Source organism: Poeciliopsis prolifica, unplaced genomic scaffold, assembly GCF_027474105.1.
Source record: "Poeciliopsis prolifica strain line A6 unplaced genomic scaffold, Auburn_PproV2 SCAFFOLD015, whole genome shotgun sequence".
Classification (NCBI taxonomy): domain Eukaryota; kingdom Metazoa; phylum Chordata; class Actinopteri; order Cyprinodontiformes; family Poeciliidae; genus Poeciliopsis; species Poeciliopsis prolifica.
This window is the reverse complement of record NW_026562390.1, coordinates 8,617,016-8,633,023: the sequence shown is the minus strand read 5'-3', so window position 1 is coordinate 8,633,023 and position 16,008 is coordinate 8,617,016. Positions and strand designations below refer to the sequence as shown.

At 38.3% G+C, this 16,008-nt stretch overlaps 1 protein-coding gene across 4 annotated transcripts in view; it reads left to right on the top strand.

The window, feature by feature from the left end:
• The window catches only part of unc5cb (unc-5 netrin receptor Cb), a 139,587-nt gene extending 124,922 nt beyond the window's left edge, over nucleotides 1-14,665 (top strand). For all 4 annotated transcript variants that reach the window (XM_055040139.1, XM_055040138.1, XM_055040136.1 and 1 more), the window contains 8 exons: nucleotides 1,173-1,535; nucleotides 3,368-3,455; nucleotides 3,607-3,778; nucleotides 7,835-8,068; nucleotides 8,605-8,754; nucleotides 9,538-9,702; nucleotides 10,318-10,496; nucleotides 12,832-14,665. In XM_055040139.1, coding sequence (XP_054896114.1) covers nucleotides 1,173-1,535; nucleotides 3,368-3,455; nucleotides 3,607-3,778; nucleotides 7,835-8,068; nucleotides 8,605-8,754; nucleotides 9,538-9,702; nucleotides 10,318-10,496; nucleotides 12,832-12,991 — 1,511 coding nt within the window. In that variant the 3' untranslated portion in view covers nucleotides 12,992-14,665. The remainder of the gene's footprint in view (nucleotides 1-1,172; nucleotides 1,536-3,367; nucleotides 3,456-3,606; nucleotides 3,779-7,834; nucleotides 8,069-8,604; nucleotides 8,755-9,537; nucleotides 9,703-10,317; nucleotides 10,497-12,831) is intronic.
• The last annotated feature ends 1,343 nt before the right edge of the window (nucleotides 14,666-16,008 follow it).

Genomic DNA, 16,008 nt, shown 5'->3' with positions numbered 1-16,008 from the left:
GTGCTACAGTGTTGATCTGAAGTGAGTCATCAGAACTTAAACTGGACTTAAAGGTAAAGAGTGACACTAATGACAGGAGGCAGAGAAAAAGGTTTTAAAAAGCGTTATAAGGTTTTCAAGTTTTCTATTCCATAATGTAAAGTATTTTTCACTACAGCTTAAGTTAATTTTAAGAACTAACTTTCATTTTAAGGTGGAAAATGAAAGACTAGGGTCAGGCCTACTATTGTTTCTGTAAGGGAGAAACATACCAAGAGATGTCCCTAAGGTGGCCTTAACACATATAAAGGCAATGTTCTGAAAAATTATTATTTAAAGTGTTTCATTATCAATTAATATGAGAATAAACAGAAAGAACGTTTTTAAGGCTGCAAGCTCTAATTAGTAATAATAGTAGTTTTTTTACTACTATGTGCTTCACTATGTAATAAATTGTCACGTGATATAGAAGTGACATTAATGAGACTGAATAATGATGGAGAAACACATTAAAGCCTACAGGAGTTTCAGTTCAGCTGATCAACATTTCTGTTCAGTGTCTTATCACATTATCACTTTTTATTAAAATTTTATGGGAAATACACGTTAACTTAGGCATCAAATGTTTCATTTCAAAGGATTTGTGGAAATTCTGATGTGATAGCTGTTAGTTTTTATCATTCTGCTTTAATTTGTAGCACTTAATAACAAGTTTTTAAACATGGAAAACTAAGATTTTATCTTCCTTGTATCTGTTTGTCTGTTTTTCCTCTACCTGTACCTGCAATCTCCTCTCTGCAGTGATCCCCTTAATTCACAGTGTAATCACCACAGTTACTGACGTTTCATAAACAACAAATAATCACCCCTAATTTTATTACCTTCCGTGGCATATGTGTGATATAAGGTATCCTGTGGCAGGAAAGCGGAGAGGGTGTGGAGGCAGTAAAGGAGCTTAACTTTGCAGGCTACCTACAGGGTAAACTCAGTTCTTGTGATGCCATCTGTTCTTCATGAATCACAGCTGTGCCTAGAACTTCTCAGACTGAGTAATGTTTGTTGCCACTGAAGCAGACTTCCTTAATGAGTGAAAAACAGCAAAGAAAAGCAAAGCAGCTGTTCTGAGTTCAGTTTTGTGTGTTTTCCCCAAAATTACAAAAACTGAATTTACTTTGCTTTTTTTTTTTCCACAGCTGATCTCTTGACAGCACCTCCTGACTTGACCTCAGCGGCCGCCATGTACCGTGGCCCAGTTTACGCCCTCCATGATGTGGCCGACAAAATCCCCATGACCAACTCCCCGCTGCTGGACCCTCTACCCAACCTGAAGATTAAGGTGTACAACTCCTCGGGTCTGGTGACCCCTCAGGACGACCTGGGAGGGGAGCTGTCCTCCAAGCTGTCCCCAAAGCTTCCCCACTGCCTGCTGGACAACAGCGACAGCACAATGGGCCGGCGCATGCAGACGCAGACGCTGCTGCGCACCAGGGATCCCTCCTGCACCGCTCTGGGCTCCTTCAGTTCGCAGGGAGGGCAGCTGATTGTTCCCAACTCAGGTAGAACAGCAAGATGCTTCCATATCTGTGTATTCATTTGATATGTAGTATAAATGTTCTCTGGTTTAGGAGATATAAAAATGTCTTCACGAAAATGTGTTTCTGTTTGAGGTATCACAAAAAAAGTATTTAAAATTCAATATTTGAGTGCATTTCTATGTCATGGAATAACTCCATGATAACAAATTATTTGAATTTATATATACATTTATTGAAAACTTGGCAACACCTACAATCAAAGCAACAAAATGTTCAAAATAACCGGAACAGTTACAAACAAGGTTGGAAGTGAGCCCCAGTTTATCTATTTGTTCATTGTACAATAAGGGAGTGAAAAACATCAGCAGCTCTACTTTGAGCTCCCCTCTGCTTCTCACCCAATTTCTACTGAGTGAGCTCATATCAGCTGCCTGACTCCATGACATAAAGCAATTGTAATTAAATATGGATTTATTTTAAATGTTTTCATAGTTTATGGTTTGAAATCTTTTTATAAAGGATGGCAATAATGTTTTAAATGAAAATACAATGCAAATATCAAGACATGGAAATGTACATATTCTTATGTTCTCCATACGATTTTCACTACTATAATGATCTTATCAAATACAAACCTTTATTGAATTAGAATTAGAATTATTGACAGCAAAAACTAAATCTTCCATAATCCTCATCTAGGTTTCAACACAAGCACATACTTTCAGTTTTCTGTTTAAAGCAAACTCTGGGTACAGTAGGCGTGTTGTTCTACTTGCAGACCTTAGCTGCCTGTTATACCACCACTACATAAAACATACAAACAGATGTGACTTTGAAGTGATACGCTTAGCCATATGCAACTTATCAGGCAGCTGACTGCGCGCGGTATGACAGGAGTTGATGGATACCTGAGGTGCCTCTACCAGAAGCGCCAAAGTCGAGGTGTTCTAGTTTGAGGCAGCTTACATTAGCCATGCTGTCTTCACTTCAAACACGTGCAGGCTGTATGGATCATACCACAGATGCGTGTTGACAAGCATCGACAAACTAGCTCTGACATTAAAGGATGCACAGACTTCTCACATTTCTCTCTTTTTTTTTCCATTTTCTTTATGATACCTGAAAAATATTTTCACCTTATTATGTTACACAGGCAGCGTGGAGCAGAAAGAGCATTTGATATTTGATATGTTTGTGTGTCAGAGTAATGAAATATTTGGTGACACTTCCTGTGTGGCTGTTTCTGCATTTTAAAATGTGTCGCAGTTTTCTTGTGAGGCAGATTTGTGATTGAAGGGAAAACTTGTCTGTCACCTTTCTGAGAAGTTTACTTCAATTACAATGGAAATCAGTGTTCAAACTTAATACCTCCCCCTTCTGACAGAGAAAAGTCTAGATTGTGTGTACGCATGAGGAAATTTGATGGATTTGTTCCCAAAAAGAAACCCCGTGAGACAACACATCATTTCAAATCAATCTCAGATGGAAAAATGCAAATCATGATAGCTGCAGCTATATAGGCATGCTGTAAGTAGAAGGGAGATCATTGATTGCAGAAATGAAATCCGGCATCATTTCTGATATCATGGAAAAGGCAATAAAATGTGAGTTTTATGTGAGAATACATATTATTACTATGGCACAGAGTCTAGAAGAAAAATGTGACAGTTTCCAAAACAGGAATATTTTTCTTTTTTTATCTTAAACCCTTTTGATGCATGCATATGTGAGAGTTCTAATTAAGCAGGACAGACATAAAAAAGTACCATAAATATAACATGCATATTACCCTGGTGTGCCACACAAGTCAAAGTTTTGGTTGCATGCTTGTTTCCTGTCTATTTGTTCATCAGGGGTGAGTCTGCTCATACCAGCGGGTGCCATTCCTCAAGGCAGAGTCTATGAGATGTACGTGACCGTTCAGAGGAAGGACAACCTGAGGTACGGATCTCTGCTCAACACCCCAAGAGCTGTGTTTACCCTCGTCCACTGTGCCTCATCATACTCTCACACAGACTGCTGTCAAAACTGTCACTGAACAGCATGTGTATGTTCCTTTTTCTCTCTCTCTCTCTCTAAATAAAACCTTCAGGCCTTCTGTGGAAGATGGTCAAACAGTGCTGAGCCCCATAGTGAGCTGTGGGCCTCCTGGGGCCCTGCTGACACGGCCTGTCATCATCACCATGCACCACTGTGCCGTGTGTGACGGCCAGCAGGACTGGCTGATCCAGCTCAAGAGCCAATCCCCGCAGAACCAGTGGGAGGTGAGATTTCAGACTCAGAAAAACCCAGAGAACCCTCTGCCGCGGTGGAAAGACCTGTGGCCGCAGTCGGTTCAAAAAATGTACATTCATGTAAGGCATTAGGATGGCTTCCTTTCAAGTTGAACATCAGGTTTAAAAATTAATTTACTCAAGGCATTTTTCAAGATGCATGTGGTTTGCTGAAAGTTTAGCTGTGTGTTGAGGAAAGAACAAAGGAGAAAGACGATATGTCTTTGAACAGCAGATAAAAGTTTAGTTTCAAGCTTGGTTCTAATCAAGTGCTGAAAGAATAAACCTCTGGTCTCTGAGAGAAAAACTGGTCTTTACCCATTCCTTTATTATGGCTTTTGTCGATACATGTGTTTTTGTGCTCTGAGTTATTTGAAACCTTTTGCTTAGAGCCCAAATTATCAAGTCAGATCACAATAGATGCTTAAAGATAAATACTTTATCCCTTCTATGAATCTGGGTTGAGCTTGTTTCCCTCTTTATTGTGACTCTTTAATCAAAAGCTGGGCTGGATTAATGTGCAGAAATCCCTATGGCTACATTTTACATGAAATTAATGAAATGCTCCATAACTGGCTTTTGAAATTCAAAACTTGTTGCCTGAAAACAGTTTTCTTTTACGTATTACCACCTTGTTTATGGGCAAACAAAAGACAATAAAGAAAAAAAACAACAACAAAAGAAACACATCTGCATTTTGAAGTTACAGCTTCACAACAAAAGGAGGACAGTAAAAAATGTTAAATATTGTGCTTGGTCTCATCATTCCTCTTCCCAATTATAAATATTTACCCGTCACATTTTAGAAGTAGTTTTGCTTCGTGTTACAGCCCTCAGACTTTAATCAGTTCTTCTGGCTACAGCATGCCAAATGCTTGCACACTTTCTCAGGCGTATTAAGGAGTTCTTCAAGCTGAACGAATGTGAGACATTCTGTACTCCAAGAGCCATGTTGTTATAGCATTGGAGTGTCATGAAATAGAGTTCCAGGGTCTGGCATTACTCCACAATGGCGTGCTTCAGAAGACACAAGCCTCTCATCATTCTGCATAAATAAATCAGTTGGGATGACAAGACCCTCTCTCTGGTACTCAGGTCATGACATCAACTGATTGTTTAAAACTCCTCATCTGAGCCATCACCACTATTTAAAATTGTATTTCTTTTTAAAAAGTTAAACATTTGTAGTTCTTCACATACAACCTGCAACGGCACATAAAATTTTGCAATGCAATCTTCCAACACAGCTTATTTCCCATTTTATGTTAGAATATTACTGAAAAGTTAATTTAATTTGATTTAAGTTTATTAAACCCAAATCACTAAGTGAAACCCATATTTATTAATTACATACAGTTTTTTGACATCTTTCAGTTAATTAGGATTTTTATTTTTGGCTTACAGCTAATAAAAATAATTGGAATAATAAATCATACCAAGGAAAGATCATTTGCCATATGGAAATGTGAGCTTCGTAACCCCTAAGTCTCTAACCTCTGTGAATACCAGAGTTCCTCTTTATTTTAATCTGACAAATGAGCATCATCAGAACCCATATTCTGATTTTCTGAATGTGACTTTATAAACTTGATATAGTCCTTGAAATTACTATGCACACATTTTTCTTATGCCTGCATTAAAATGATCAAATCCCTCATAAAAGGTCATTAGTATTAAATGTACTTCCATCCTTATCACTGAAAGCTCTAGACAAATATGAACCTATTCAAAATAGTTTAGTAATTTAAACTGTAAATACATAATTTAGAAAACATTACAATATTTTATTTATTTATTTGTTTTCCAGTCGAGAGAAAATTTTGGGACAAAAAAAGTCCAGTGCAGCCAGCAAACTGCAAAACATGAATAAGGTTAATTATGCTGAAACTGCATGAATTTTGCATGTGGAAACTGTTTGTCTAAATTGATATCAGAATCAAAATGGGCAAACGGGCAGTTTCAGATTCATCTTCTGTATCCACTGATGCTCTTTCAGTGGGTTACTAAATAATGACTTTACCATTCTTACTTTTTTTAAAACCTCTTTATGTACAATGAGGATTTTTGTAGCCAAAAGAAAACAGTACAACTAATAATTTTTAAATAAAAAAGCGACAACCAGTGATTGAGAGTTTGAACAGTTTGACCAGCTGATAAAGCTCAGCTTACTCACTCCCAAACGTTCGTGCTACGTGGGCGACTGTGAAAACAATACTTTTGGATCCTTCTTTAGGAACACAGGAGATGAGCATCACTAAATAGGTAATTACCAAATATATCTGGCCCTCACAAATACACACAGTGTCCCTCCAAAGGCATGTTGATGATCACAGATTGTATAGTGAGGAATATTTCATGACTTTCTGCTTCATAAATTTCTGTAAAAAAAAAAAAAAGTACTAGCTGAAAGATGTGTGGTGTGAACAAATTAAAGCTGTGCTTGCTCACTCGATTGTGTTTGTGCACATACTGTATAAACAAAGTACGAGCTGACTTCGTCTGCTGCGTGTTCTCATTATCCCCCAATAAGAAAGCCCCCGGTGCCATCCCATAGGGGCAGTTAAAGAGTCTAATGATCAGCCATAATACTGCTGTTAAATGGCACAGCTCACAATAAAATGCTGTAATTCCTCTTCTGTCTCCTATAATGGGTTGAATTAATACCAGTGTGCTGCTGGCAGGAGTGTTTGTTCCACTGAGAAAGAGAGCGAGTGACTCAAAGATCAAGATCAGGAGAGCCAGCAGAGAAAGAGAAGACAGGATGCGAAGACAGAGGGAGGCATGAGTCGCCTCAGACAGGACGGTCCTAATGAAAGAGAAATATGTCCAGGCGATAGCGCCATTAAAGGGGTCAGCTTCAGATGGCCTGAATACGACATGTTCCATTATCTGGTGTACATAATGAGTGAGTGTCAGAGGGAGTCACACATGAAAACACACACATTAATATTGCAAAAGGGCACAGTTTTTTTTAAAGGTCAGCGTCTTAATTGTGCCTTTTGCATTAAAATTCATTTAAATTTACTGAGCAGTTACAAAACATGATGGTAAACAAAAATAAATCCAAAAACACTGCAAAGTTAGATGGTTGTTTCCTGCCGAACGTCGGGTATGTTAAATGTATAACTTTTGTCATACTTTAAAGTTCTTTAAGTATGCTATCAATCAAGTTAATGGCTGGTTATATACCAGAGCTCTACTGATGAGGGAATGCAGCCATTTGCTTCTGGTGTGTTGGAAAAGGGAGGGCAGTAGCTTTTTGAAGATGGGACTGGGTCTCTCCTAGATGAACGAGACGTTCACTCACCTCCCACCCAGGAAAAGAACAAATTACATGACACACACACACATCAAATCATTAGTGATTTGGTGAGAGTAAGACAAAATTTGCCTCTGAAACTCTCCTTCTTTGGCTCATGGCCAATAGAAACAGTACAACTGCACATCAAATGAAGTTTTTTTCAATTTTCCATGATCCTTAGACAAAATCAGGGTTCCTACACTTAAGAGTTGTAAGACATAAAACAAAACACTAATAACATAATTAAATCTCGTTTGACCAAGTACGTTTTCAGGACTAATTTTCTTATCTGTATTTTTGGATGTTGGACACAGCAGAGTAACAGGTAGTCTTTGCATTCTTTTGCATGTTGCTACACATTTTCAGATTAATGGCATCTCATATTCTCCACTACATCCTGACTCTACATGCTCTTGAATAGTGGCTTTTTTCAGGCGTAGTGAGATGACTTCTGTCACCAAAGGCCATTATTACTGCTGACAAAGTCTGTGTAAGTCTGAATTGACTTAAAAAGCAGATCATGTTCGCTTTTGTTCAAAAAGGCGAAACAAAGCATCAGTGTTGGTGGAGGATGTGTCAGCAGTCCTGACAATCTCATTTCATGTCTTTAATCCCAGATGGTCTCTCTCCTGTTGTTACATTTGCCAATTTATGCTTTTATTCTTGCCTTTTAGTGAAAGTACAGTTATGCTGGCATATTAGCATATGCATTCATTGCTATTTTTATCTACCTGTCTGCGCTGCAGGATGTGGTGGTGGTAGGAGAGGAAAACTTCACCACGCCGTGCTATATCCAGATGGATGAAGAGGCTTGCCACATCCTGACGGAGACTCTGGGAACATACTGCCTCGTGGGCCAGTCTCTCAGCGCTGCCACCATCAAGCGCCTCAAGCTAGCCATCTTTGGCCCCGTCACCTGCCCCGCCATGGAGTACCACATCCGAGTTTACTGTCTGGACGATACTCAGGACGCACTCAAGGTACATACAAGCTGCGCATGCAAGTGATTTAATCTCTTAGTGTCTGCTGAAGGTCGTATCGGCAGAATTAGATTGTTTTTGAGGATTAATAACACATTGAAGTTTTTTCATTTTGCCTGAGCCGTTTGTGTGAGGGGACAGCAGGCAGATGAGAAAGCCTTGTGTGGTCCTGTCACAATACTTTGAGAAACAGTGCGGCTCCTTGAAAGATGTAGCCTCTGCATCAATGCAATAAGCCACATTTATCCCCCTCCTCTGCTGCTCTCTCATCACATCAATTCTGTTTAATACCTGGACGCACCTATGTGGAGGAAAGATAAGGAGAAATTACTCTGCTGAGGGGGATATTGAACGCAGTTATTAAATTTGGGGACGGGTAATGAGAGGTGATAGTTATCCAGCTGCAAGAACACAGACCAAGGCTGTTTTTTTTTCCTTTTTAAGACTGACACGTCTACAAGCTGTCCTTGAAAACAGGATGCACTGCAAGTTGTGGATGGTCTCATTGCAAATAAAGTGCATGTTTGCATTTGCAGGAGGTTCTGCAGATGGAAAAGCAAATGGGTGGAAAATTGCTGGATGAACCAAAGACTTTAAACTTTAAAGACAGCACCCACAACCTGAGACTTTCCATCCATGATGTTCCCCAGCCGTTATGGAAGAGCAAACTCCTAGCAAAGTATCAGGTAGGAGTGAGACGAGCAAACGCTATTCTTATAAAACTTCAAATGTCAATTTATATAGTCACATAAACCAAGTCTGATTTCTCTTTAAGAACACGGTCTACGAAGCTCTCCTAGCAGTCAGTCACACCTCTCTGTGTCCATGAGATTTCAGTTTCTTTAAGAGTTTTATTTACATGTTAAAGCAAACACATAATGATGGAGCTTAGCTTTAGCATATTGCACGGTTATCATGTCTAGTATTTCTAAAACAACAGACATCATGTAGTTTTCTTCAAGTATGTTGATCCTTATTTCTAATCAAATATTTTCAAAACTCTGCTAAAATACCAAATCTATCATTGTCCATGACAGACAAAGGTTGACAGTTTGAAAAAATAAAAAATACTAACCTTGCTGTACTCTATTCAGCTTTCCTTTGTCTCCTCTCTTACTTTCTTGCAGTCTAAATGAATGGCAGACCTGTATCAACATCTCATGGACAATAGTTTTCTTTTTAACATCTTTTAGTCTCTCAGTGCTTCCTCCCTTGACTTCACTGATACTGAAATAGACAAATTTTGTTAAACTGAAGATTTTTTTGTTTTCAGCATGAACTGGTAGCGCTTACTGATCGGAAGAAAAATAAAGAAAAAAAAACATGATCCTGTTTTTTTTCTGTTTTTGTTTTTTTGCTTTAGTTTCTGTCCAGCGGATCAAGCTGAAATTTTTATTTCAAAAAATATTTTCATGACGGGAGCAATGTTGTTGAAAACAGTCCTAGTTTCTCCTTTGTGTCTCTTGCAGGAGCTGTCCTTCCAGCAAGTGTGGACCGGTTCACAGAGGAACCTCCACTGCTGCTTTACTCTAGAGCGCTTCTCAGTCAACACGGGGGACCTGAGCTGTAAGATATGTGTGCGACAAGTTGAAGGCGAAGGACAGATTTTTCAGCTGGATACTACACTCTCAGAGGTATGGCTTTTTATCTAAAGGTTGAATATACAGTATTTCAAAACAGAAATGCAGTAGATAAAATCTTTCTGCAGTAACACTTGGCAGTATAATGCGAAAAGAAGGTTCCCCCATTCTAAAAACATTTTTATAGTTTCAGTATCTGATATGTTCTATATTATACTGAGCGCATTATCTGCATGGTGAATACATGGTAGTGGCACCATCTGTCAATGGGTTTTATTTTTTTTCCAGCAGGGATAAGGAAGATGTTCAGGTTTAATGAAAACACGGATGGAGTCAAATACACGACAGAGGTTCACCTTCCTAATGGGCAACACTACACATGCAGTCAGAGAGACAATGCTGTGGTTTAGATCAAAACATATGTATCTCTAATAATGGCCCAGTCAAAGTCCAGTTTCAAAGGCAGTTGAGAAACTGTGGCCATTCTTGAAAATTAGCATTTTCCTTCCACTTCCCAATTATACACTTGATTTGTTCAGTCACACGACATCTTATTTAGTTACATTGAAGTTTGATGTCATAAAGTGGCAAAATGTGAACAAGTCCAAGGCGCAAGAATATGCTTTCTCTGATTGGCGCTCCTTCAGTGTATTTCTTCTATCTTTATAGGACTCCCAGAGCATTGACACGTCTCTGCTGGACCCCGCCAGCAACATCACCACACTGGTCGGTCCAAACGCTTTTCGAATCCCGCTCTCCATTCGACAGAAGCTGTGCGGCAGCCTAGATGCACCGCAGACCAGAGGCAACGACTGGAGGATGTTGGCCCACAAACTTAATCTTGACAGGTGGGAAAACGAGCGAGACGTTGAGTAACATTAGAACTGCGGTTGCGCCCCGATAGGCTGTTACCAGCAGCCAATAAAACTCAAAAAGCTACTCATGTTAAATTTTATCTGCCATATTATCCTTTTCAGAAGAAGCATAGGCCTACTTTGCATGGAGACAAATTGTAGATAACTAATCTATTTTTAATTTGATTGTTCTGCTGGGATGTGACTCATTGTGATAAACATCAGCTGAATTGAGATTAATTGACTTGGAGCGAACTCCGACAAAGACGGAGAGAGACGAAGACGGAGAGAGAGACGCTCTTCAGCGCAAAACGTCGCCCATGTGTCTTTGGTGGGCTGGTGTGCGCGCGCGTGCGTGTGTGAGTGAGTGAGCGTTTGTGAGAGAGGGAGAGAAAGAGAGATGGAGATACAGTGTGAATCCATTTATAAGATCCCAGCTCAGCAGGACAGCCTTATCACAAGCAGCAGCTGCAGATTGACGAGACCTCTTACTGAGTTCAGCATGAAGCCAGAAGAACGCTAGTGAGAGACTTCAACCCGCTCCTCACTCGCCGCTCACAACAGTGATGCATCTTAGTTCTGATTTCTATGTTTTGTTTAGATTTGTTTGCTAAAATAAACTTTTCTTTTCAGAAAAAAATATGTGAAAATTGTAAAAGTTTTACCAAATTCATTTGTCAGAGGTGACAGATGACATGAGAACCAGGGGTATATTAGACTGTTATGGGCCGCAGTCAGAACTTTGAATAATATTTTCCTTTAGATTATGCGTTTGTCTTATTGAGGGGGAAGTTGTTGTTGAACGCAGGGAAGTTTGGAAGCTCAGGAAGCGGTTCTTCAAAACTTTTTGCAAAGATATTTAATAGAGGGATGAATATCCTAAGATTTTGTAGATATTTCTGATATTTTGAATTTTAATTTCTGGATAGAGCTTTTGTCATTTTTAGGTTTTGCAAAGACATAAATGTAAAATCTAAAATATTGTGCATCAGAAAGCGAAAGTGAATTGATGCATCGTAGTCATGGTTACTTATCTCACCTTTTATTTATATGAGCCAAAAATATCCAGGAGGAAAATAAGAATCTGCTACAAGCACGTAATTTATTCAGACATACAAGGCCCTCTTCATCAATGTAAACAAAAGTTTAAAGGTATTAAAATATCTTAACACCATAATATCTCATTTTAATCAAATGGGGAAAGCATCCTTTTCTAAGTTTATTAAACTGTGTGGTAACTTTAACTTGTACTTCGGGACTTCCCCTTCAGTACACTGTAAATACAGCTTTCAAGGAATGATTTCTTGATTTCTCTTCAAAATGGGAAAGTCTAGAGAACATGGCATTCACAGAGGCATGTTGACCTACAATTTAGTAAATCTCATAAGAAGATAGATACTTGTTTAAACATACCCGTCTTTACATTCACATCCAATTTAAAAGGAAAAACAAAAGTGGAGCTGTGTTAAAGGCTAGTTTTTATTTTTCTGCTGCAAACAGCAAGGAGGACGGTAAAGAAGGTCACAAACAAAAGTCTGAAAAGATCTTGGCTTGAGATTCATGTGTCCATGTCATGAAGCCTCAATTAGAGCAATTCATTTTACGGTTTTTCTTTATGTCTTTCCCCAGGCATGCTGCTGATAATGGTGGAGAGTATCAAATCTTAAAATCTACACAACTATTCATGTTGTTCCTGCTAAAGTCTCTTCTTGAGCAGCTGTCAGATATTTTTAGTCTTTTGGTGAAGAAAAGTGTTGTAGATGTTTTAATTAATGAGGATCACAGAAAATAAGAACGATTAGCTAGCCAAGTTCCTGACTAGTAATTAATTTAGGTTTTCAATGAACTTTTGATGATTTGGCCATTAAATAATAAAACGGTGAATTAAAAACTCCCAAGAGTTTGATGTTTTCCAAAGCAAAGTTTTATTTCATCTTCAACTTTTTAAACAAAAGTCTAAATAATTCTTTGGAGGGACTTCTGTTTTCTAATAATTTGTAAAACTGGCAAACTAGTATATAGCAAAAATATTTTGGGGAACATGTGTGGCTCAATTGCTTTATGTGTTTAATGAGAGAGAATTTGATCATTTGAGTTTTTGCCTCGCCTCAGCTATGTTTTGTTATTTTGAGAGATTTAAAAAGTGCATTTAAAATCTATGCAGATGAATGAAAAAGCAGCACATTTGTATGTGTTAAGTTTTCTGGAAACATTTGGATACCTAACCAACCATTTACTCAACAAAGAAGCAGTTAATATTCATACAGATTCACCTCTCAGCATGTTTCCTTACACATTCCTCCTTGTTTCTCTATAATCTTTAATTTAGGTATCTGAACTACTTCGCCACCAAATCTAGTCCTACAGGAGTGATCCTGGACTTGTGGGAGGCGCAGCATTTTCCCGATGGTAACCTCAGCCGCCTGGCCCAGGTACTGGAAGAGATGGGTCGCCACGACAGCCTCGTTCCTGCTGCGACTGAGCACTGACGCCTGCTTATGTCTGAAGAGGAAGAAGATAAAAACAGGAGTAAGGAAGAGAGGAGTTAAAGGCAAGACTTTGATTTTGGAATCTCAGTGGAAAATGCTCTTTCGCGCTTTTAAAAGCTACCTGAGAGCACGCTGATAGAGGTGGAAGTATGGAAACAGCCAGGTCTGCTCAGGCATGACCCAGTTAAACATTGGCAACAAAAGGGTGTAAAAACCTGGAGAGCAAACATGAACCCTTGCCAGTCACTTTTCTGGCTGATCCTTCCTCTCTCTGGTGTGACAGTTTGATATTTTTGGCTCCAGTTTCCTTGGAAACAGCTGTCCGGTTGTTTGGATGGATTTTGTTGCCGATTCCCTCACAGTATACAAGTAACTATCGACAAGAGGTCAGTGGATCAAAGGAGGACTGGGTTCAGAGACCGTCACTCAGCCATCAAAGTCAATATTCTGCAATCCTTGATAACAGTATTTAACAGCATACATATTTGTGCTTGTTTTTTTTTTATTTCATTCTGCCTGTTAGTGTGTTGCAGAATCCTTTAATTTAGTTGCATTTTCTTTCTTTGTGTCACAGCACCACCTGGTGGACACTCACGAAAGTAAGAGTCGGAAAAAGGGAAAAAGAACATTTTCACATTTGTCGTAATAATAATTGCTACTATTTAGTGTTATGTATTATTATCGAGTTTTTATTCTGTACAAAATTTTTTTCACAACATTTTGGTTATTTCCAATGTTTGTTTTTTTAAATTTTGTTTTTTTTTTTTATTAATTTTCAAAGTTCCTCTCCTTGCTACCCTTTTGTTTTTAGAAATTAGATTTGGTATGGAAGCCTATGTAATATCCCATGCAGAAGAGCAGAATAAGAATGACACTAATGACTTTTATGATCAGACAGAATAATTTCCACAACTCGATCCTGTGATCAAACAACTTTATTTTTGTAGGACCAATGTGGCTGGAAACAGCTGCTTTCTACCAAAAAATGGAGACGTAAGATGTGAGGGTCAGTTTAACCTGAAAGTTAATCAGTTAAGTCTTACTTTGTGTTTGGAGTCAAATCACATTCTTCAGCACTTTGACACAAAGGCTGAGATTTTAACTGATTCAAAAGTTTGTACATTAAACGACAGAAAGCCATCAGTGTCGTGATGACGCTGATTATGTGCAAATTAATTATTGATAGCTATAAATGCGACATTCCTTTAATGAAGCAAGAACGTGTTCTTCATTCTTTTCTTTTTTTTAAATATATTTGTCCACGTTTTTGTAAAGCTGTCTATGCAAACTCTGCATCCTTTCGAAACAATCTATTCATTTATCAGTGGGCTAGCCTTTGCATTACCTGATTGTCCTTTGGCTTCATGATTAATGTTGTGCATAGCGAGAATGTAGCCTGTTTGTTTCTGGCAGTCACGATGTTCCTCGCTTGCGTTTCATCTGTCGAGTTACTGTACAAAGTGTAAGAAAGAATTTTTAAGACTGATAATAAATTATATTTATATGCAACAATATAAATGAAGCATTCTTGTTTGAATTTCTGAAACTGCAGAGCAATGTTTCAGAGGAGATTGTTATTCTGTGGGCACAAATTTTGGCCAAACATTTTTGTACTTGTAAATCCGACTTTGTAACATTATGAAATAAAATTCCTGAGAAAGTCAGGTTTGTGTATCTGTAGAAAAGGTTTTTTTTTTTTTTTTTGTTGATCCAGTTTTGTGTAGCTTACCATACAATTACAGGCAAAGCAGAAATAAAAATGTGTAACTCCACTGCTTGGATCTGCTTCTTTAGATCCAAGTGTAAATTTCCCTCATTAATTTTATGTCTCAAACTGAGTGGACAGTGGCAAACCCAACTGGTCAATCTAGAGTTGAAAAGTGACAGAAAATCATTGCTTTTGATTTACTAACATAGTAAGTTTGGGGCACAGAAATTAGGCTAACAGAGGGACAACTAGGGGGTAACTGCTATGCAGCAGGTCCAGCTCTTTTCTGATTGGCCAGTTATCTGTGCATCAAAGCTTAGTCACTTTGATGCACAGAGGTGCAGCACAGTAATTTATTTTCTGATTGGTCAGTTTGGGTTCGTACGACAATCTGCTTAAAGTGGAGTGACTTTCTCAAAAGTGTGACATTTAGAGCGCCGTTGAGATAACCGACCCGGAGTACATCTGGGATGCAAGTAAATCTGTCTTCTGGTTCACCAGTTGGATTTTTCATTGAGCAATCAGCTTATTGTAAAGAAATTGCAATAAGAAAGCAACATCTAGAGGAGAGCTGAGCGGGAACAAATCAGTCTGATTGGCCAGTGTGTTTGGCACTGACCATTTGGCGTTGAATAATCATCTTGAGGCACAGAAATGTTGACAGAGTAAAATCTAACAAGAATCCAACTTATACTCTCACAATGTTCATGAGGCAAATTATTTTAAAAAAGGGACATTCAGGCATCTGAAATCCAAAAAAAGAACATTCTGTCTTCATTAGTTAATATAATTTTTTAACACAATTAGTTGTGCTACAAGAGAGACAACTAGAAGTCAGCTGTGTATGTCTAATCTGATTGGTTAATTTAATTTTAGCCAAACCAGAAATTTTAACAGAAACACGTAAATGACAATTGATTTTCAAAGCCTGCCTTGTCAAGTCTCCATAAACGGCACAAAACTGAACAAATACAAGTATATATAGGAACATATACTTCAAAAGCAGTTTCCTCATCTAACTTCACAATCTTCAGTTTCTCATCATTTTATTGTACAAGTTTGCAAAGCTTGATTTGCACATGCATAGTTTTTATTCTAGTTTGAGCCCTAATCCACTCCAATATAATTCACATTGTGGTGAGCCGTGGGCTTAGTCATATACTAGTGTATCTAATAAGCCCACAGCTTACATATTCATTAAAAAAAGAAAAAAACTGTAACTGTGTTATGCAATGTCACTGCATTACACAGTTCATACTCTAGAACTTTCCTGGAACTAAAAAGATCCATTTGTTATCTTTTCTAAACT